General features: G+C 37.5%; 2 protein-coding genes and 1 pseudogene across 2 annotated transcripts; all 3 read left to right on the forward strand.

Moving 5' to 3' along the window:
- The first annotated feature begins 4,731 nt into the window (after window positions 1-4,731).
- Window positions 4,732-6,075, forward strand: LOC149241310 (replication protein A 70 kDa DNA-binding subunit A pseudogene; annotated as a pseudogene).
- A 1,770-nt stretch (window positions 6,076-7,845) lies between these two features.
- On the forward strand, window positions 7,846-11,548 carry LOC149241311 (uncharacterized). Its single transcript, XM_089370508.1, has 4 exons — window positions 7,846-7,982; window positions 8,381-8,694; window positions 8,878-10,840; window positions 11,380-11,548. The coding sequence occupies exons 1-4, from the start codon at window positions 7,846-7,848 to the stop codon at window positions 11,546-11,548; spliced, it is 2,583 nt and encodes an 860-aa protein (XP_089226634.1).
- Window positions 11,549-18,214: 6,666 nt separating this feature from the next.
- Window positions 18,215-20,606, forward strand: LOC149241312 (plant intracellular Ras-group-related LRR protein 6-like). The gene is made up of 5 exons (XM_089367490.1): window positions 18,215-18,288; window positions 18,467-18,806; window positions 18,893-19,234; window positions 19,320-19,486; window positions 19,592-20,606. The coding sequence occupies exons 2-5, from the start codon at window positions 18,618-18,620 to the stop codon at window positions 20,361-20,363; spliced, it is 1,470 nt and encodes a 489-aa protein (XP_089223616.1). The 5' UTR covers window positions 18,215-18,288; window positions 18,467-18,617; the 3' UTR covers window positions 20,364-20,606.
- The last annotated feature ends 3,905 nt before the right edge of the window (window positions 20,607-24,511 follow it).

The following is a 24,511-nucleotide window of genomic DNA, read 5'->3' on the forward strand; positions in this document are numbered from 1 at the left end:
CCATTAGAGCTTTTTGTTGGTTAATCAATAAATAGTAGTTAATGTGATTATTTTTAGGCCGATAGGCCTTCCTTTGGAACAGACTTTCGTCGTTCCTTTGGCTCTCCTGCTGACACGTGGCATCGGATTCTGAATGGCATAACCAGGGGTTTTTCAGTCTCGTGCAGCTAGCGTCAGAATAGGGCGGGACAGTTCTGCGAGGGAGTGGTTCTGCGAGGGAATGGCGGGTCGTGTTAACTTCCTGCACTTATCTTCCACCTTGAACCTGTTCACGGTTTGTTTTCCACTTTGTTCGACAGCCTCACGCCCTGAAGACAGTCCTCAGATTTTGCAAGCGCAAGGATTAGCTACAAGTTTAGCCGTGACAGAGGTGATCGCTCCAGGCAAGTTTTCAAACCTATTCTTGATATGAAGGTGCTTATTATGTCTTCACAAATTCTCAGTTCTTCATGGACGTGTTTCTTCTTGTCTGTCCCGCTGTCTTTCATAACTTGTAACGCCAGGGTAATTCTTTTAGTAGTAAGTCAGCAAATTCCGAGTAAATGAGTGTACGCTCGTTCTTTAGTCAGTTTTTAAGGTGAATTTTGCTAATGTTGGCACTTTCTGAGTATTGTTGTGTTTAAACAAATTTTTAGTGAGAGTGCCTCCTCTTCTCCAAGAATTTAGTTTCAGCTGATTTTTCGCTGATATTAGGACCGGTTTCGGCGTTTTTGAGTGGATTGATGTAGTTTCAAGGTCAGAGTCTGTGTTTACAGGGGACTGAGTTTCTTTTTGGGGTCACGTCCTACAAGTTATTGTGTTTTTTGCCGATTACAGTAATAGTGCGTTCACTTCCTCGAGATTGTTGGGTTTAGTGAATTCAGGAAATATGTGGTCAACTTCTCACAGATTTTTGCATTATGCTAGGCTGTAGAACTTGCTGCCTAGTGATACCATTCCACACCACGAGAGATTAATTTTGAAAGCCCTTGATTGGAAAAAAAATAATAATTTCAAAGCTATTGATTGAAAACTTTGGATTGGATTATAGAAAGAGGCACACAAATGGACTAAAAACATAGCACAAAATCCCCAGGACAGGGAGCTGCCGCCTCCTAACCAACATTTTTTCAGTATCACAAAGGCTTCATGTGATACTTCTCATGAACAGATTTCTGTTTTAATATTTATGCCCCAATAGGCTTCCATTGACAGGTGGTCTGCTTCTCCTATACTGATACTTACAGTTGTGTGAATTTGTTATTTTATATCAAACATCCAACTTCCACTATAGTATCTGTTCACTGTGCATGATTTGTGTTATTTTCATGGCCTTCTCATGGGGTTGGAATAACAATCAGTTGATGTGTTTTATGAATATGAACAATCTCTTTACAAATCATTAGACTTCCTCTAAAGCTTGGGTTAAACTCTTTAGTTCATTTGCCTGCGTTGTTTCATGAATATGAACAATTTCTATTTACAAATGTTCCCTCTTCTACGAAAGGGTGCAGTTGGAAAGCCATGTCCTGAGGCATGAATGCGTAGCTTTATCCCCAAAGTTTGAATGCTTAATACAAGTTATATTCTTTGTTGAATCCCATATTCAAATCCCAAGGGATAAACTCAGGATATAATCAATGTAGCACCCTAAATGATTAACTTCCAGTCACAGTTACTGAGGGTAAACTCTGATCTGTCTAATAAAATAGCAGGTACCAGTTCACATGATGCCAAGTGTATCTAGGGTTTCAGTGCTTTGAGTGGGGTGCTAACTACTAACTTAGGTTAATGAAGCCATTCAAGTGACTTGGAGATCTTCTGTGTACATCATCCATAGAGAGATTATTATACGCATATGAGGACGCTTCAAACCATTCTGTGGGTTTTGACAGGTTATGTAGCTCGCCTGGCATATATGTTGCCCATGAAATTATTAATGTGCAGATGCACAGTGATCAGGATACAAAATCTGAGTAGGCTCCTATCTATGTCTCAACAGTATCTGGGATTTTGTTTATTTATGTTGGAAATCATACCCTGTTTGACTCAGTTGCTCTGAATTTTTCTGGACATACCTAGAAGTTTGGATCTGCCTATTACTCTCTTACAAGTTAGAAGATGTCATTGCAGCTGCAATGATATCCTCTGTGACTTTTGGGGACTCAAGGAGCAGTGTTGAACTAGCTGCCCAGTGATACCATTCCACACCACGAGAGATTAATTTTGAAAGCCCTTGATTGGAAAAAAAATAACAATTTCAAAGCTATTGATTGAAAACTCTGGATTGGATTATAGAAAGAGGCACACAAATGGACTAAAAACATAGCACAAAATCCCCAGGACAGGGAGCTGCCGCCTCCTAACCAACATTTTTTCAGTATCACAAAGGCTTCATGTGATACTTCTCATGAACAGATTTCTGTTTTAATATTTATGCCCCAAGAGGCTTCCATTGACAGGTGGTCTGCTTCTCCTATACTGATACTTACAGTTGTGTGAATTTGTTATTTTATATCAAACATCCAACTTCCACTATAGTATCTGTTCATTGTGCATGATTTGTGTTATTTTCATGGCCTTCTCATGGGGTTGGAATAACAATCAGTTGATCTTCATGAATTCATTTATGTTTTCTCATAATGATAAAACTGGAGTTAAACTCTCATTTGTTTGCGGTGTTTTATGAATATGAACAATCTCTTTACAAATCATTAGACTTCCTCTAAAGCTTGGGTTAAACTCTTTAGTTCATTTGCCTGCATTGTTTCATGAATATGAACAATTTCTATTTACAAATGTTCCCTCTTCTACGAAAGGGTGCAGTTGGAAAGCCATGTCCTGAGGCATGAATGCGTAGCTTTATCCCCAAAGGTTGAATGCTTAATACAAGTTATATTCTTTGTTGAATCCCATATTCAAATCCCAAGGGATAAACTCATGATATAATCAATGTAGGCCCCTAAATGATTAACTTCCAGTCACAGTTACTGAGGGTAAACTCTGATCTGTCTAATAAAATAGTAGGTACCAGTTCACATGATGCCAAGTGTATCTAGGGGTTCAGTGCTTTGAGTGGGGTGCTAAATACTAACTTAGGTTAATGAAGCCATTCAAGTGACTTGGAGATCTTCTGTGTACATCATCCATAGAGAGATTATTATACGCATATGAGGACGCTTCAAACCATTATGTGGGTTTTGACAGGTTATGTAGCTTGCCTGGCATATATGTTGCCCATGCAATTATTAATGTGCAGATGCACAGTGATCAGGATACAAAATCTGAGTAGGCTCCTATCTATGTCTCAACAGTATCTGGGATTTTGTTTATTTATGTTGGAAATCATACCCTGTTTGACTCAGTTGCTCTGAATTTTTCTGGACATACCTAGAAGTTTGGATCTGCCTATTACTCTCTTACAAGTTAGAAGATGTCATTGCAGCTGCAATGATATCCTGTGTGACTTTTGGGGACTCAAGGAGCAGTGTTGAAGGCTCTGTGAATGCTTTCTAAGATGCAATGGAGCTATCTAATATTTGACATTTTCCTGGGGGAAAACTATTGATGATCAATTGTCAGCATCTGATTGTGTGGCTGCACATGCATAAAGTGAATAATCTTGTGGAAATGCATTATGAAAGGCTAGAGTTGATGCAGATGGCTAAGTTTTCTTTTTTATAAAAGTTCTATAATAGGAGATAGTTAAGTCGATTGCAGTAGTAGCATTAAAAGTACAGTCAGCCTTTTAGAAGGGTCTGGAAAGGGTAAATTAAGTGAGTGAAATACATGGCAAATGCCTTGATTGAACAACATCTCTTAATGTGTAGGATCAGTATTAGGATTGGCTGAGAAATTTTCCTATTTCATTGATGTTTTGCCGGTACTGTAAGACTATAAGCATTTTTGAGCCGCTTGAGGTGCTTCTAAATTCCAACAAAATGTAGCTTTTCCCTGAATCAAATAACAAGCATTTCGTTAACGTGGATTACCTTGGGTGGTTAATATGAGAGGTTATTCTCCTCCCTGTGTAGGTTGTGCCCTTATTATTGTTTCACCATCAATAGTTAGCCTTCTTAGATTAGATTCCGCATTCATGTCACATATTCTTTGACTAGAATTCTGTATTGTGGTGAAATTAATGAATTGCAGTACTCCTATCACGGGAAAAAGAAACCTCTTGTTCTATTATGGAGACAACCTTGACACCGAATTCCATTCCTCTATTGCTGAATGGTTGCACCGAGATTCAACCACTACTTCAGATAATCGATGTAGGTTCCGTTACCTCATTGAAAACAACATCCTCGCACTTCCACATTATTCTATCTGATGGAGCACATCAACATAAGACTTTTCTACCATCCGCATATGGCCCACAAGTTTTCTCTGGAGACATCCAAATTGGATCAATAATTCTGCTCAAAAAAGCAGCTTGCACAGTGCTCCAAAACTCCTCGTAAGGCCCACCATTCGAAATCACCCTCTTTTACTTTTTCCCGCCTAGCCTTTTTTTGCATCAAAAGAAGGAAAATGGAATCTTTATTAATTCATTTCTTACTTGTTTACATAAGGTCCATCCGAGTCGTTGAGCTTGAAGTTGTGAAGCGCTCAGCAGCGTTGATGAAGGACACATCGACGCTGCAACATGCACAGGCGGGTTCAGCCCAATTTAGCTCTTCGTCAGCTGAAGATACGTTGCCCTCTTTAGTTACTCCACCACTTACGGCAACAACTCCAAAAATTCCATTCATGGCACTCAACCCTTACCGAAAGTATTGGTCTATCCAAGGTAGAGCATCTGCAAAGACATCATTGAAGGAATACAACAATGTGCGAGGCTCAGGAAAAGTTTTCGGATTTGACCTTATCAACCGTGATAAGGAAGAGATCCACCTTTCTGCATTTGCTGAACTGGATGAATCTCTTTACAATCTAATTCAGGTTGGGAAACTATACATTGTATCAAATGGCACAGTGAGAGAAGAAAATCCAAACTACAACCACCTCAAGAAAAAATGGGAGATTTACTTGTCTGTTGCTTCCACTATCAATCCATGTCCTACAGATGATCCAACGTTTCCCTACCAGAGCTTTCACTTCAAGAATATTGCTGAAATAAAAAATGCAACTCCAAATACAAATGTAGATGTCATTGGTGTTGTTACTTCCACGTCACCTGCATCAACAATTCTACGAAAAGATGGAAGTGAGACATTAAGGAAAACACTCATACTAAAGGACAGGTCGGGTTTTAGCATTGATGTAACATTATGGGGAGACCACTGTGACTATATCGGACAGCATCTTTCTGAATTCTACTCTTTCGACAACCCACCAATTCTTGCAATCAAAGGAGGCCACGAGTCTGAATTTAATGGCACCACAATAGGGACGATACCAACGAGCACTCTCACAATAAATCCACAGGTTGAAGAAACTCATCAACTACATGCATGGTTCCGTGAAACCGGCTATAGCTCTTCTTCTCCATCTTTGAGTAGAAACTATGGTGTTGCTTCGAAACGTGCCCTGCCACGAAAGACGTTTCATGAAATTGCTGGCATGCAGCCCTCTGATAAAGCAATCTGGGTTTCAGTTCGAGCAACAATTACTGCTCTTCATATGGATGACTTCTACTTTCTAGGATGTCCACTGGATTTCAATGGAAAACAATGCATGAAGAAGGTTGTGGAGCATTCTAACAATCTTTGGCATTGTACAAAATGTAACGGTGACTTCCCAGAATGTGACTACCGTTACAAACTCAAAATTGAGCTACATGACCACACCGGGAATCTACAGAACGTCACAGTTTTCAATGATGCAGGGAACGAGCTCATGGGCATCACGGCTAAAGACCTATTCCTACTTTCTATCGAACCAACTGATCTACAGGAAATTTGTGGCCGGATTTCAGGGCATCGCTTCCAGCTAACACTTTCCATTAAAACAGATAACTTCAACGGTGTTCAACGCTTGCAACCAATACTGATCAATTCAGAGGAAATTCAATATGCCTCTGCATGCAAGGAAGTGCTCACTGACATTCAAGCACTGTCCGCTCCAAAACGACCTATTGTTCGCCGCCTGTGAACTTTTTCTTAAGGCTTCATCTACCACGCCTGTTTTTACATAAAAAAACATTTCCACACAACTAATTGTCTCATCTTTGTAAATTACACAGCCATGTTATTATGATGAAACCTGTAGTTTTCATTGCAAATACTCTCTTCCAGTCATTCCAACATATGTATGTTTGCCATTTACATTTTACGTAATATAAATATCAACATTTGTAAAGAGTCACTACATATGTGTCTCATTCGTTCTGTACATGGTACACATTGATCCCTTGCTTGCTAAGCTATTCATTTTATCACTCAAACATGTCAAACAAATTTTTTTTTTTAAGAAAAGGGAACGAAATATTTTGAATCTTGTTTCTCTCCTCTCAATGAAAGATACTGAAATGAAATATGATTTCATAGCATTCCTAATTGCATGTTTTCCCTTCTACCTAATGTACCTATCTTCACCGATGTTGAACTAAAAAAAATTTAAATATATGTTCAAAATATAATGTTCCAATTTCACAATGGATGTGCACCCAATAAAATGAGATACCAAACATGCACTACCTGTTTACGAAAACTAACAACTATTACTTGTACTTGTTTAGATATGCCACCAAACAATCAACTTGCGGCCAAAAACAAGCGGCGGCGTATTCTTTATGCACAACAAAAGGATCGAATAAATGCACGACGTCGACTACTTTATGAACAGCACAACAACCCTACTACTTCCTCTACATCCCTTCCCACCTCAAATGCTCTCCCACCTATACAAACCAACCCAGCACACATTCATCATATCCAATATAACCCTCCCCTTAACGAAGAACACCGTCGCTTTCGAGAAAGGATTGATGGACTTTCTACCTTGCATGTTTGCACAACATGCAAGGAAGCATACCCAGGAATGAAAACAAAGCTCTTCCACAATAGACTCTCTTGTTTTTGTTGTGCATCATATAAATCTACCGATCGTTTTTCTGAACTAAACAACATGGACCCTGGAGAACAACCTTGTGTCCTTCACCAATTAACCCAAGTTGAAGAAATGCTCATCGCACGTGTCAACCCCATTCTACAAGTTACTCATTCCCGTGGTGGTCAATATAAATATAGTGGCCATACAATTAGCTTCCCTCAAGATATCACCAGTATTGCTAAATACTTACCCCGGATGCTCTCTGACTTAGACATCCTCATTGTGAAAAGGCAAAATCCATCTGAAAAGGCTTACAAATTCTACGTTTGCAAATCACGTGTCCTTGCAGCCCTTGAATACAAAATAAAATATGACCCTTACTACCGTGATGTTCAACTGAATTCATCTACAATTTCTACGCTGCCAGATCTCCCTACAGACATTTCTTCTCTTCTCCACAGTGTAACCACCTCCTCTTTTGAACCCCATCAAACCACTACTGATAGCACTTATAATCCTGATGATGTCATGCTACCTCCATTAAAAATCCAACCCTCTTCTTTCGTTCCAGTCCTCCCAAATTCATGTACCGAGCGTGACCACATTTGTAACTATTTGCACTCGACCCATTCAAGTTCAACAAGCTCTATCGATTGGCCTCCAATATCTCCAACCGCTATAAATGAATACAAGACCATCGGCCTCCTTGCCATGGCATTCCCCACACTCTTCCCTACAGGCATTGCAATGATCATGCAACCAAGACTTACAAAAGTTGAAATGCATGAATATGCTTTGCACTTGCTTCACTACCATGATAACCGCTTTGGCCAACACCCAAGATTCTGCTACTATCTTTATAACATTCTAATGCGCCACCGTAGCCAAGCAACAGCCAGTGTCTTCGTGAAGAATTACATTGAGAACAACTTGCCAACAACGGTATCAGACCTACGCCAGTGTCTTCATGACTCTCCGGATTCAAGATTGCCAGAGCAAATAATGAGGTTTGGGTCAGCTCTACGAGGAACAAGGTCTTTCTGGAACAAACGCCGATCTGAGCTGACTGACATGATCATGCAAATAGGAAGCCCAACATTCTTCTTCACTCTCAGTGCAGCTGATACTAAATGGCATGACTTGCACATGATCATGCCCACAAGTGTTCATTCCACTTCAGTCAACCCCTTCCAATGGAAAATCCAAAACATAATTAAAAACCCACATCTAACAGCCCAATATATGCATTGTAGATTTACAATTTTCCTTAAAGAAATCCTTCAAAAAGGCCTCCATGCAACCGACTACTGGTGCAGGTATTATTTAATATCCATATCCCTCTACACTAATTTTATACATTGCATATACATGTATTAACTGAATGTACCCTTCATGTTATATTCAGATACGAATGGCAACATAGAGGATCCGCACACATTCATGGCTTCCTTTGGCTACAAAATGCACCAAACATGGACACACTTGATTGGGACAATGCATTAGAAGTTGCTAATGCACAGAAATATTTCGACCACTACGTAACTGCTTGGAATCCACGTCAGGTAGAACATCGAACTATTCCGCTTCACCAGTCAACAATTCATAACCCGTGCCTCCTTGACACAGCATCAATATTCGCATCCAATCAATTTGAAGACTACACAGAGCTTGTCAACTGCATTCAACGTCATACAAAGTGTCATGAATCTTCCTGCCTCCGTAAGAAAGAAAATGTGCTTAGCTGCCGATATGGAGTACCGTGGGAATTGAAGTCCACTTCTTCACTTTTCATTGATGATAAGGGCCATAAAACCTATGTCCCTACTCGCAATGATGAAAGATTGAATATTCACAACACCGATCTACTCTCTATTTGGAGAGCAAATGTTGATTGCCAACCAGTCCTTTCTCACCATGCTGTATTGAAATATATTTCAAAATATGCAACAAAAGCAGAGACAAGATCTGAGAGCTACCGTCAAATGCTATCGCGACTATCACAAAGTGCCCTTCCAGAAGCACCTACTAGTGGTGTCATCCGGAAACTCCTTACAGAAACCATTGCAGATAGAGACATTGGTGCACAAGAAATATGCCATATGTTACAAAAGTTACCTCTCTCTCTTTGTAGCCGTACCTTCCGTTCTTTGAATGTCAACAGGGTTGTTTTCAAACGTGTTTCACAAGATACTGAAAATCCTGGTTCGACACCAAACTTTATCGTTGCGTATATGAACAGGCCTGCCTCACTAGAAGCACTGCCCTTCCTTGAAGCTGCTCGCTCGTGGTCATATTCTGCCCAGCGGAGAAGAAACCACTGGAAACACATATTCCCCCCAATGATTGTACATGTCTTGCCCCATTACAATGTCATTCCTTCCTCTACTAATCCTTCTTATGCCACCTTCTGCTGGAGTGAATTACTCTTGTATTTCCCCTTCCGAACACTCCCTGATGATATCGGTTCAAATGATGCAGAAATTATTGCACACTGGGAACAAAAAAAGGGTGCATATACACCATGGCATGTCCATCGCGAACCCGAAAACCCACAAAACCCACCTACTGAAGATCAACCTACCCCACACACCCCCCCTGATTCCATTCAGCTGGATGAATGGCAAATCCTCTCTCAACTACACCCAGGTTACAATATTGCAATTGATGACCTCGACATGATTGGCTACCGCGACTTCGATGTCAACCACAATTGGTCACAAAATACTGTCCCTCCCCCCTTGCAAGAAACTTCCATCAATTTCATTGAATTCAACCGCTCACCCATTCAAAACCAACATCATTCATTTTCCAACCTTCCCCATGAGCATACATTATCCCCTACCCAAAGCATAGCTTTCACCGTTGTTTTTTCACACTTCAAAACCCCTTCGCCAAAATCCCCACGGAAGATCATCATACAAGGAACAGCTGGCACAGGAAAATCCCATTTGATTAAATGCTTTCACCAAGCATTTGTGGAAAACTCGCCAGCCAACAGAAACCCTTTATTGTTACTTGCACCAACCGGCGTTGCAGCTTTCAACATAAATGCCCTCACAATTCATTCTGCCCTTCATATCCCTATCCAGACAATGCATCCTCTCGAAGGCCAGCCGCTCCTACACCTGCAAGAGCAACTCCGTCATGTAGAATACATCCTCATTGATGAAATGAGCTTCATTGGTCCAAAAATTCTTTCTCGCATTGACGATCGTCTAAGAGAGGCATTCCCACTTCATCGGAATACACCATTTGGTAATCGCTCAATTATCCTTGTTGGAGATTTAGGCCAACTCCCACCTGTGAAAGACATTCCTTTATATGCTGGGACATCGCGTGGCACTGCACTTTGGCGCAGCTTCGACATATTCATAACACTTTCAACCGTTTTCCGTCAACAAGGAGCTAGCTTGTCCCAGGTTGCTTTCCGGCAAATACTCGCAAATCTTAGGAATGGAATATGTACACTTGAAGATTGGCAACATCTGATGTCAAGAACAAGTTCCTCTCTTACACATGAAGAGAAATTCACATTCGACGAGTCCGTGCACCTATTCGCAACAAACAACGCAGTTGTCTTGCATAATAAGAAAATGCTCAAACAATTGAACATCCCAGTAGCACTTTGCTCTGCGGAACAACAAAGACAGAAAACTCCTACTACACCAGAAGATGAGCACCTACCTGCAAAGGTGCTCTTATGTAGTGAACAAAAAGTTATGCTCACCAGCAACTTATGGGTACATGCAGGCCTTGTCAATGGCGCGCTTGGGAAGGTCATCTCAATATTTTATTCAACTGACTCAAAGCCCCCAGCATTACCATCCTTTGTGGTTGTTGACTTTCAACAATACAAAGGAACTCCGTGGGACATTTCACACCCAACATATGTACCCATTCCTCCCATCACAAGGGGTGCACGCCGTCAGATACCACTTCAAATGGCATGGGCTTTAACGATACACAAGTCACAAGGAATGACATTAGACAAAGCAACAGTGGACATCGGCACCAGAGAACGCCAAGGGCTAACATTCACAGCAATTTCAAGAGTGCGGTCACTAGCGGACATACACATCAATCCAGCATTCCCATTCTCCCGCATTGCACAAATGCACAAGAATCCATATCTTAAGCGTAGACAGCAAGAGGAATCATTCCTTGCATCAAAATATATCCAGGCTAATACACTTTAGCCAATCATACAACTTGCCTTCCAGAATTACCCACATGGTAAACACCACTCAGTACATAACGAAGTTTCACATACATTTCTTGCTATTACATTTAATTTCATATGATTTTATACTCATTTGGAATCGTTTAATTTATTTCGAATATTCAAAAAAAATCGTCAAACATATTCATTGTCAGTTACAGTGTTTCCTTTTTGGATGCCAACAGGTATGAATACATGCTACCTACGCCAGTTGTACGAGTGTTACGAAGAAATCCAGCAACAAGAACTTACATTACAAGATATGCAGACAAGGATTCTGCCACAACAATCCATGCCACTTTATCGTTTGCGCCAAGCAATTACGTTGTTAAAGAATATAAGGAAACTACTTAAAATTACAATTCACATCCATGAAAGGGATGCACACAGGCAGATGCGACATCAACTGCAGGAACAGCTCGCACAACATGGCACCACAATAAACACTAACTGGTGTTGCCGATGCCATGGCCCATCATGCATATACGATTAGCGGCTCATTCTCAATTACATCTCTACATAATGCTTTTATTGTACATATGCTTACAATCCAACTAATACTTTCATTGTATATATCTTTACTTATATCTGGCATGTTTAGTTATATCTTAATAGAACTGTTCTCTGTTGTATGAACAAAGAGTATTCAAGTACGTGGTCCACTGCTCTTTGTTTTGGGTTTTTATGATTCAACCAACAACTTTTTTTATAAAGAAACACGTTTCTCACTTTAGATAGGTTGATGTTTACAACAACCTATTAGGGAAATTTTCATTCAGCTCTTTATTCCTTTCACACAACACCCATGAAACTTGTATGTACAGAACCTTATGATGAATCCATAAAATCATAACATCAATGGAAGCCTGCAGCCACATTTGGATTATCTGGTGGGTAAGCCATGTCATAAAATAGATCAGACATCAGAAACCAGAGGGTGAGAAAAACGTAATTAACATCTTCCTTTCACACAACATCCATGAAACTTGTATGTACAGAACCTTATGATGAATCTATAAAGCCATAACATCAATGGCTCATATTTACAGAAAACAGAACAAAGATGTGCAAAAATATGACATGAACATCAAAGCATATAACAACAAGAAATGGATGATTTATTATGGATTCAAAGGGACATGACTTCTGTAACACTGTTCCTATCATAACACACAAAAAGCACAGCACAATAATTTGGTTCAGTCCAGACTCTCTACTCTACTCCATATATGAGATACCATACATATATTTATAGATATAAAAGTTTTCAGTCAGAGCCAACAAATCTCTGCCTGAACTGCATAGCACATTCTGCAACCTTTTCAGGGTGTGGAAGGACTTTCTTGACACTCTCTCTCTCCATACATGCATTCACCCAGTATCGAAAATGCACTTAACTCTGCCCAGTAGTTGGTACCTTCTGCCAATGCAGCTTTGAAACAGAAACTATGGTTTTCCTTCAGAAATAACACACGTCCAGCACCACAAATCCCTGGAATTTATGGGAATTTTATCTCTCATGCATTTCAGATTCATATTTGCAATTAAAATAGTAGATGAGGATAGTTCTTGACAGTAGAGGTGTTTTCTTTATAATGAACTATTTCTTTTATTCTGGGCTCTTCACATGCTTGGTGATGCATGTTAGAGTGCCAAATATTGTGAGTTCAGTTATTTTAGTTTCATATTGTCTAGATATGGCTCTTGGGCCTTTACTCCTTGGATTTTAAAAGTGCTATCATTTTCATTTTGGAGGACAGGTTTGTTCAGTTGACATTCTTTACTGTAGATTACAGCTGCTGGCTTATAATGTGGATAAGTTTAGTTCCTGTTCATCTTCTTGAAAGGTAAATGAAATGGTGTCATTGGTTGCCATCTGAAAGTTTTTTTATCTCAATTGGATATGTTTCTCGAATGAGTTCTAGAGTTTTACTACGCATTGGTGCTAAATATGTCCTGACATATGTAATATCGTTAGGGTCTAAGATTTGATAAGTCCTACATTGTACAAAAGAGTTCAAGAAGTTGGAAGATATCACAAAACTTTTGTTTCATGAATAGGATAGCAGGAAGTTGCTCATCTAATAATGCACTGCCATAAAATTTAGCAAATACTACTTTGATTAATTCTTCCACTGATTTCTCGGAAGTCATTATTCTGAACTTTTATTTAGATGGATTCTCTCCCACAAAAGTTCAAGATTGTTAGTAAACCCACATGTTAGTATTTGCACCATGTCATACCATGTGATCCTATTCTTAAAGATAGACTTATGGGTTTTGGCCCAAGCATTCCATTTTTGGAAATTCATTAATATTTCCCTTTGATATCTACAATTTAGATTTGTGATTGATGTGGGATCTATGTTGTCATGGGAAATACTATTGAAATCTTCTGAGTTACTAGGACCATAAGGATTTTTTATATTAGATCCAAACTTTGTTTGGCACCATTTTTCCATGCATATTAGAAAGGTTTTACTACTACATCATCCTTTATAGATCTAGGAGGATGATTAATAATAGAATACTCAAGGAAATCAATATTCAATGTTTTAATGAAAAACGTATTCAAATTATCTACATTGTCTTTCAAATTTTCAAATTGAGATTTCACTAAAGAGGCATTTTCTTTTGCTAGATCAGTAGCAACAATTACTTTCTTGCAATTATTTAAGTTGCTTTATAGGGAATTTTGAGCTGCAAATATCTATGTTTTTCTCTTCCATAAGTAGATTTGGTAAATTTAGGAAATTGAGAATCCATTTCCTTTATTGTATGAGGAGACAAGGATAAGGATCTTTCTCCTTTTAAGATTCTTTGTAGTCTGTGTATTTCTTTTAAAATTAGACCAGAGTTTTCATTAACTCATGGAATGACCTTTTTAACTCCTGTGTTCTTTCTTCCATCTCAGTGGATTCTACGTGTCTACCAAATATATATTGTTTCATTTCAAGGATATCTTGTGCCATATCATCAAGATTTTGTGTTAAACAAATATCTTGGTCATTTGACTAATTTTGCAGGCACAAAAGATTTTGAAGCTTAACTGTATTATTTTAATAGCTCAATGCAGACCGCATTCGTAAATGTTAATCTGAAAGCAGTCATAAGCAGTCATAAGAAATAAACTAAACCTTGATGCCCAAAATCACAATCCTAAAATAATCTGATAGCCAGCACAACCGAACTTCATAAGATAGTATGGCCAAGGTCTACTAAATTTAAGGCATCCACAACACGCTGCATTTTATGTTCTCTAAAGATGAATTGTTTTTCCATTGAATGTAGTATTACCCCAGAACAGAAACTTTGTACAGAAACTACATGATTTCTCACAGATGTCATTTTCTCCAATCCAGTACATGGTCCACTGCTCTGTGCTTTTTGTTGGTTAAATGATCTGTGTTTTGCAATACGAGAGAGCAGATTGGGCTCTAGAGCCCAAATGGCAAGATTCCTTCTACATTAAACAACAAAAACATGTCAGCATTTTACCCTTCCATCACATTCACAAACTTCAGTTTTATATCATTTGGATGTTCAGCTTTCGAAGATGCTCTAGACAATCACAATGGGTTGCACACTGCTATTACTCTGTTTTCTAAAACTCTCAATTGCTTAGAAATTTGCAGATATGGACATAAATCCAATTCCAATATCAATTTACCATGTCCAATAATCTCAAGATTACAAATGATAAGAAGCCATCAAATGCATCTCTTCTGAATTTTCACGACAAAAATATGCATACCATTCAAAAGCCTCTCCATTTCCTCGAATTCTCCATTATAAACTGTCAATAGTTAATTAAAAGGTCAATACTGAGAGTCCACTTGAACAAAATAAGAATTAAGTGACAGAGTTAGCATGTGGTGTCAAAATCAATTCATAACTTTACACAGAGTTACAAGCATAATAGCTCCTGTTCATCACTTTACACAGATTACAACAAGCATTGCCTCAAACGCACCAAATGCCCAATCTCTCAGCTATACAACAGATTATAAATCTATAAACAATTTAGTTTTACTCCACCCCAATAAGGTGTGGAATGTTATATGCACAAGCCAGTACAACTGTTTATAGTTCATCACTTGAGTTAATTGCTCAACGCCATGATTACTGTGAAATGGATGTTATTGTTAAGATGCTACGCTGAAAGAGGTCACTTTCTTTGGTGTTGTAACCACAAGTGGAGCTCCTGGAGAATTTGTAATAGCAAATTTGTCATGCATAAATTTTCTATCCACACTGGATTCATCTTTTGGAACAATCTTGTAGCAATAACAGCTTTTTAGCCCATTCTGGCCCTTGTAACACACATGTCGCTGTTTTTTACTTGCCGGAAGTTCCAGATGACAGAAAATTTACCAACAGTGGCAACTAGATGGCACTCCTGCCTTCCACTCTCAGTAACCTGCAGTGATGAAGAGAATAGATGTCAGAAATTAGTACACTTGAAGAGCTAATAAAGGTTATATTGCAGGCCAACAGTCCTGCAAGGTTCAATTGCTACATGTTATGAAGTTGAAGTCATTTTTGTGTACCTTATCCCTTCATAGACAATTGCTAACTTTTAATACATTATTATTTGTTTATAGTGGTGATATTCAAGAAGCATATGGCCAAATTTTTGTGTATCTGTAAGGCCATGTTTGGAATTTGTGTTTGGGAGAATCGAATGAAGTGGAAGTTAAAGACATAGAAACTTTGTACAGAAAATAAATGATTTCTCACAGCTGTCATCTTCTGCATTCAATGATTATCGCTACTTATACTCAACATTCAATGGTTATGGTCAGCTGTTTGATGTGGAGTAGTCTTTTCATGATGGTACAGCTCCAACACTTCCAGTGTCGAAATTCGTTCGCGCTATTTCTCTTTTGAAAGGATATACGCAGATTACATAATTGATCTTAGCTAATTCGAATCTATATTATCTGGATTCATAAGCCCAAATACAAGACCTAATTGCTTTTACGGTAATTTGAATCTACAATTCCTGGAGTAGTATTTGGCGGTTCTGAGGTTATCTCTGTTTGCAATTTCATGAGTAAGCGTTACTGCTGTTTACAGATACTTGTATGGTGAATTTAAAATCGGTTTCAAAATTTTAATAACGTTAATGTTTTAGTTGTAGTGTCAACGTTGTAATTAACTTTTTACTTAAAAAAAAGTGTGTTGCCAATAATCTTAGTAAGTATGAACGCGTTCTACACTTACTATATTGATATGAATGGTTTGGTTTTGGTTTTGTTCTTTTAATATCACATGTTCTGGTACAGGATGGTCAACTTGGTTATTGCCTTCGTCACTACTCAACTTTATATATGCCTGACTATCTATAGAACTCTCTCCCTTTTACTGATCCTATCGGCCTCTCTTTGTACCTTTTGGGACAATTGCTAGTTTATGAAGAATTTCTTAATAACTAACAATAAAAAACAGATCAAAAATTATCTAAGTAAAATTAATCTTAATATTCTCTTAGTTATCCAAAAATTCTAAAAACTTTATAATCAATTAAAAAAATTATGAGTGGCAAGAGATTGGATGCCAACCAATCTTATTAGAAATAAATAATTTACTATTATTCATGATACTTCCCTACTCAAAAAAAAATTTAACAGATGAATAATACTTCCCTACTCAAAAAAAATTTAACAGATTTATTTAGCTACCGTTCGTACCGAATTGAATTTTAGCAAATTATCGACCGAATTTCCGAATTCTTCAGGCCGAATTTGGTAAGTATGCTTTAATGGAATGCCCCTTTCACTCATTTTTCTAGCTCGTGGTTATATTCTGCGTGTTGGGTGCATTGTATACACTTCAGCACAGATCAATTAAAAAAGCATTTCGTAGAATTCTAGACGGCAAAGGAATGATCTTCATTAATCTCGTTTATGGAATTTAAAGTTAATAAAAAAAAACAGAAAGTAGTTTATAGTTTCATAATAACCATAAATGACATGTGCTAAATAGTTAGATACCTAAACAATTAATATAGATGTGTTGAATTATCTTATTATTATTTTAAAAATGAAAACCATTTCTTTATATTTTTTTAGGTATTTATTGTTATTACAAATTTGTTTTAAATAGTATGAAAATGAAATGGATTTCTACCAATAAATTAAATTATAATAAAATATTTTTATAATTCTATTTAATATCGATACAAATTATTAATAATAAATTAAAATGATTATTAATTTAATTAATAAATAAATAAAATTTAATTTTAATATTTATAGTTATATTTTTTCGAGAAATACATTTATAATTTTGAAAAAAATATATCTATTTATATTTTATAGAGAAGATGTAAAATTTTATAGACAAGATTCTCAACAAAAACATTATCAAGACATTATTATTGTATCTAGATAGGATTGGATTCTTCCCTGCTACAATGCAATGTAGAATTGCAATTAACAAATCACTTCAATTTTTAGATCAATAAAATCTAAATTGGGTAGATTCTAAAACTTAACATTAACCTCAATTCAATGTTTTATTTTAACTTAATTATATTTAAACCAAGTGACAGGTACTAAGGTACTAGTCATATTCTAGCACTTGTTTATATAAACTATAATATACCTAATAATTATTAATTATGACTAAAAGTATAATATTTTTATTAAATATATCTTTTATATCAATTTAATGTTTAAATAAATTTTGATTTTATTTAACTATGAATGGTGAGCATACTTTAGTTGTTGGCTTTCCCGTATATTCTAACTCCAACTTTTAGTTTAATAAACATTTCCTATCACTGTATTCTTCGTAACTAAACCGCCTTTAGAATCGTTGACCTCCTGATCGCGACCTTATGAGCTGTCACTTATCCATTTCGGCGATAATGATCAGGCGGCCCCGGTGGGGGCCATTATCTCCGTCCGTTTTCCGTCCAATACCGTACCGTCATTGCAAGAAAGTTCCGTACCCACTAACTCTTCCCATTATATATATACCAGTAACTTAACTTGCCTTGGCACATACAGTTGGCAAGTACTCGCGATTCCAAAATCGATCGGGATTTGGGTTATAGGCAGTCTTCATCACTTTGTCAGAGCTTCGAGGTAACTAAATTTCATTAATAGCAGCAGTGGCTGATGTTTCGACCAAGAATTTAAATCTTCTTTCCGTAATATCATACAATGCTTGTAAAATATCTTTGTTTGCCTTCTCGCCTGAACTTTTTGTTTTGGTTCCAAAATTTAGATGTATTTTGAATTTCCATAGACTCACTATCTGTAGGTATGCAACAACTGTGACATCTGGACTTCGTGTTTGCCTAAGAAATCCAAAATTTTGTTTCAATTCGGGAGAAATCTGTGTCTACGCGGCAGATCTGAACGAAGTCCGCTAGAGAACTCTGTAAATTGACTTATTGTGTTCCGTCTTTAAGATGACAGCCTTTACCGAGATGCCTATTATAGCCATCGAGGGTCTTAGCGCCCGAACCGATACTTCTCTGCTGGAGCAACCTCACCAAGCTTTGGCCCGCATCGAGTCAGAGTTATGCCAGAAATTGAAGGTCATCGCCTCTCTTTCATGTCCGCCGGGCATGGCTGAGGTTCAGTGGGAGTCCGCAAGGGTAAGTCCTGCCTGTTGTGTGAATATATTAGTATCTACAATGTTTCAAATGTCTGTGTTAGCTAGCGGGTATTGCTGTCAGTGCAGGTACAGATGGAAATCCAGGCCAAGAAAGACGCAGAAAAGGAAAAGATTCCATACGTAGCCGTGCCAAAGCTCACGGAGCAGTACCAAATCTATGGGAATCCTATGATAGATGGGAAAACCCTAGCCACGAAGTCGGAGGGCGCTAAAATGCTCACAGATAGCCACACATCCGAATTTCAAGAGGCTGAAAAACAAATTGTAGCGCTGTTGAATCAAGATTCTCATAAAAGCTCCTCTCATAAGCTCGACCTGAGCGGGCTTCTCCTTCACAGTGTTCCACATGAAATAGCGAAACTGTCATCTACAGTCATCAAGCTTGACCTTTCTAATAATAACTTACAGGTACATTGTTTCAAGACTATTATTTATTAGTACTCGGCCGGAATCTCTCACCTCAAATTGACGCTGATTCAATTATTTATTGCAGATTTTGCCTGATTCTGTTACAAGTCTCGTGAATCTTACTCATTTGGATATTCAGTCAAACCAGCTTACATCGCTACCGGATTCCATCGGGCGTCTTGTGAATCTCAAGGTCTTCAATGTTTCTGGGAATTCTCTTGCTGCGCTTACTGATAGTATTGAAAGCTGCCGGTAGGCTAATCAAAGCATCTCAGAGTTGTCTTTGTAATTTCTTTTCACTCAAAGCACCGCCATTTTTTGTGATGTTTGACCGCTGACATTTAATTTTTATTTCAGTTCACTGGAAGAATTGGTGGCCAATTTCAACGAACTCATACGGCTGCCTGAGGGGCTGGGGTTTGAACTGCTGAATCTCCGGAAGCTGTGTGTTCATTCCAACAAGCTCACACATCTTCCCTACTCCACCTCCCACATGATGTCTCTCCGCTTTCTAGATGTCCACACGAACAGGCTTGGAGGCCTTCCAGAAGATCTTGAGAACTTGATGAACCTCGAGTACCTGGATCTCAGCAGCAATTTTAACTATCTTGTGTCTCTCCCAGAATCGATCGGGGGTCTCACGTCTCTCATCGAGTTAAATGTCCGTTACAATCAAATCACTGCATTGCCTGCATCTATTGGGCGCTTGGAAAAGTTGCAGTTTCTTAAGGTGGAAGGGAATCCTCTGGTTGTGCCCCCTCCCCAAGTGGTAGATCAGGGTCTGGACGCTATTAAGGAGTACATGGCAGATTGGCTGGAAGCCTGCCTTGGCAGAACGAATGGCGGGCAAGAATCGTGGTTGAGGCGCATAGCGTCGGGGAAATGGGTGAGATGCGGAACGCCAACCTCTGATGTGTTGGGAGGAGGTTGGTCGAGGCGACAGCTTGGAAGAGGGGACGGCGACTTTTCCTCAATTTCCACGCCTCGTAGACGTGCTTTCTTGTCTCCTCTTCGCCTGTTTGCTCCGCGACATTCGTTGCTGCCTCTTGGTGGTTTGGCCACACCTAAGCGGACTCCGTATAGCGGTTATTCTGTGAACTCTAACGGCCGGCTGTTCTGCTTTAAATGAAGAGATTTTGTTGCATGTAAATACAAAAATAAAGTCGATGATACTATGGAGGTTTTGTTTCTGGTTTCTTCGGCTGGGTGGAGGAGAAAGACACCGTGTGAAACGGACTTGCTTAGGGCCACGGGCTGTGTAAACGACATTGGCAAGGGTAAACTATATATAATTTATGATGAATTGATGTCGACTGTAATATGTGGTGCATCATCATCATGGAAGGAGTTGGGAAATGGGAGTGGGAGGTGTAGTTAGTAGGTATAAAAACAGTTTTTCTTTAATCTGTAATGTTTCAAAGATGGTAGATGCGTTATTATCTTAAAGAGTAATACATTATTATTTTATTATTGTTTTTAAAATAAGATTTTAACCTATAATTATGTAAATAATTTAAATATTAAATTAAAAATTATATATATATTTTGCTCAGAATACATTCACTCAAAACTACACATTAGAAATTAACACCAACTACTTCTATGTCAAGAAACCACAATTTCTTACTTCATATCGTATATAAAGTTTTCAAAATATAATGTAAATAATGTTTAATTAATTTAAAGTAAAAATTTTTATAATAATCTAAAATTTAAAATTTTATAATTACAAAAATAAGTATTTTTCTTTTCTAAGTTTTGTAAGATTATTTTTATTATATTCAATTTCTGGATAGGATAAGAATTAGATCCAAAACTTCATTTTTAGTGAAACTTCATGTCCAGAGTTGTTGTCAATTGAGTTACCTAAATAGACTAAAATAATTAATTTATATTTAAATAATATAATTATATTTTATTTTAAAAATATATTAATATTTTATTTAATTAAAATTATGAATGAAAATAATTTATTCTATAATATTTTATCTTTTTATTTATACTATCCATATTAAATTTTTATTTTATTTTATTTATTTATTTTTTTCTCAAATCATATATATATATTACTGACTTCGACAAATCTAGATCCTAAGAAAGTGGATCTATGACTGGGTTATGACACAATAACAACTCATACACATGAGAAACAACTACATCTAAAATAACACTTAGGAATACTCACTAACAACTTGTAATACACATGCAACACATGACATGGAAGAATTACTTCCAACACCCTCCCTTAATGCTTATATGGAAAACATTGAAAACACATATTGCAACAACAATATGATATTTGTCTGACTGGTCTTCATCAGCACTCACATCCACTCTCGAATCTCGCAAACATAATTTTTTCACCACCACACCTTCAAGCTGTCACTTGACCTCCATTTAAAACATAACCTCCTCTGACCATCGTTGATAAACTTTGCAAGATCAACAATATTGACACATCGGCTCGGCGATAAGAGTTGTTAAGTAATGAACCATCTTATGGACCAACCACCATCTGTTGGATATTTCACTTTCAACTATCTTTCAGTTGCTAGGATGGGGGTCTGGATACTGAATGTGTTCAAAATTTGATCAAACAACTTGACCTTAATAACACACAAGAAATGATGTTTTGGACACAGGGGCTTCTAGTTGAAGAACCACCAACCCTTTTTATACCTAGAATTGAAACATTTCACAACTACAAATTCAATAATCATCGAACTATCAGTTGTCATTCAGGTATAGATAAGTCACCACAACCCTCCTTAGCACAGGTGAAAGGTTGTTCATCTAGTTCAATATTTGTCTTGGAGCTTTCTCGTCTTCACAAAGCAACATTTGTTGTGGTCAATTCCAACAAAATTACATTCACATATTGAGCTAACCAAACTCAATATGTTTTAAAATGCAAACTCCAAAATTGGAGATCAGAACAAGATTGCAACATAAACATTTGGCGCATAGATATCTTCCCCCCTAGAAGCGAAAAATTGAGATATGCCTCATATATTAACACTTTTGACATATATCATTGTCCACTTCAAACTCTATGCCCCAAATCTTAGATCCAATCCAGATCCATGCAGCAACATGTACAGTTCATGGGCATGATTCTTCAGATTTGTAGTATGATAGTCGAAACAACTTTGGCAAAGTCATCCAGGCATGAATTTAACTCCTTTGTAGGATCCAGGAAGATAAGCACAAACAAAACTTTACAGATAGAAAAATAACAGAAGGATCTTATGATGTTTGAATAAGCTGCAAACAAACAAACATATATATACACACAAGATCGCAAAAAAAAATTCACACTAGAAATAAACTCTCGCACATCTATACTAATATGTACAAAAATAATAACACTCAGTATCCCTCACATATTCCTGGCCCTTCCTTGATGGAGTCTGTTATCTATGATAACCCTAAATAAAATTTTTAGTTTGATTGGTCATTATAAATAAGGTTTTTATGTCTAAGTTCATGTGATACCTGTTATAGAGTCCATACAATGTTTAATAGGGTCATCATAACAAGAAAAGGACATCACTCCATCCATTTTGGGGTCATCATTTCATATTAGGTTGGTCTGAAACTTTTACACACTTTTACAACAAACACAATTATGCAAATCCAGAATTCATTATGAAATTCTGTGACACTTTTGTAGCAAAACGATCCTCTTTGACACTTATCTCACTACGAAAGTTCGTTGTTGTGTAACGGTTTTATTTAAAATGATTGTTAGCGATGTCGAATGTATTGAGTCATTATCCCTCTCGATTCCCGTGTCCTACACTCTTTTTTATTCACTTTTACTTCTCCCTTTCCCTTTATACCATCTGTTCATATCAAAAAATTTCACGTGTTGTCATAGATCATGGTTTGCACTGTCAAAACAGTTTAGTCGTGGTCTAGGTGAGGTCTGTGTGTTCTAAATTTGGTGTGCAGGTGAAAAGGAAGTAGTTCACAAGAAACTCTCAACGTGTTAGCAAGCATGGCCACCACAAAACACTACAAATGAGGGGATGTAGTACATTATGAGCCCATAGAAATGAAATTTCTTGAAGAAGACCCATATTTTATACAGTCATTTGCCAGCATGGCCTGTCTTCGATTTTGTCAAAAGTTGCAGGGTTTTCATGCACAAATCACCAAGGACTTCACTCTCAATTTCATAGGGGTTGGAATGAAGGTGGGCATCCTAAGTTTAAACATCTCTCCAGACACCATTTCTCATGCTACCAAAATTCCAAGTTTAGGGGAAACATGGTTTAAATTTCAAAAGTTTGAGTTGCATAACTATGATGAATTCTTGAAGGAAGAACATTAACAAATTGATATGACAATGGGCATTCCCATAACTTGTCTTAAAGAACATTATTTGAAGTTGTTGATGGTTATTCAAAAGTATTTTACATGTGAGGGAAGGTTCCATATGGTCTACCAATACCACTTCAGGTTTCTTCTTCACTTCACAGGTAAACAATCTTTAGATATCCCTTTCTATCTCTTCAGAAGCTTAGGAAAGATGGTTGACAAGGTTCAAGCTAAACCAAATGCAAGTAGTACCTCTATTTTTCATCATGGTCTTATCAAATTGTTAATGGTAGAAGAGTTAAATAGATTGAACATGGATTGGCTTACCTTTTGTTTCTAGGTGGATATGAACTAGATTTTGCTACCCCCTCTAGAAGAACTCCAAAATCCAACTTTACAACCCCCAGAATAGGGCAGTAACCTACAACAAGACAATTGTTAGTGAAAGAGAAGCAACATATAATTGAAGCTTCTACAAGTACTAAGAGGAGAATGACCAGAAGACAAAAGAAAGAACAAGATCATAGTGCAAGGAAGGGCAGATTGACTAACATCCTAGAAGCTATAGACATTGAAGAAAGTCCAGTTGAGAAGACTGTAGAAGTGATCCTAACTGAAACTAATAAGAAAAGTAAGAGAGAAAAGAAATTAGATTTTACTCAAGAAGAATAGGGTTTCATTTTCAGGCCAGTAAAAAATGTCATGAGATAAATGCAACAAGTTAAGAAGATACCTGAAGCACCATTGAGCAAAACAGAGTTATCAAAGAAACCATTAAAGGAAAAGAAAGGCAATGAGTTTGTTCAAGAAAAAAGTGAAAAATAATTCCTACAAGAATAGTTAAGGCCAGGCCAAACAAGAAGTAATCAAGAACAAGCTAGAGTTTGATGAATACCAAAATGAAGTATTGAAGAAGATATATTTTTATGATGAAATTGCAGACATGTCTAAGAA

The sequence above is a fragment of the Pinus tabuliformis genome, chromosome 8 (genome assembly GCF_031772625.1).
Source record: "Pinus tabuliformis cultivar Carrire ecotype Pingquan chromosome 8, CPIR1, whole genome shotgun sequence".
NCBI lineage: Eukaryota > Viridiplantae > Streptophyta > Pinopsida > Pinales > Pinaceae > Pinus > Pinus tabuliformis.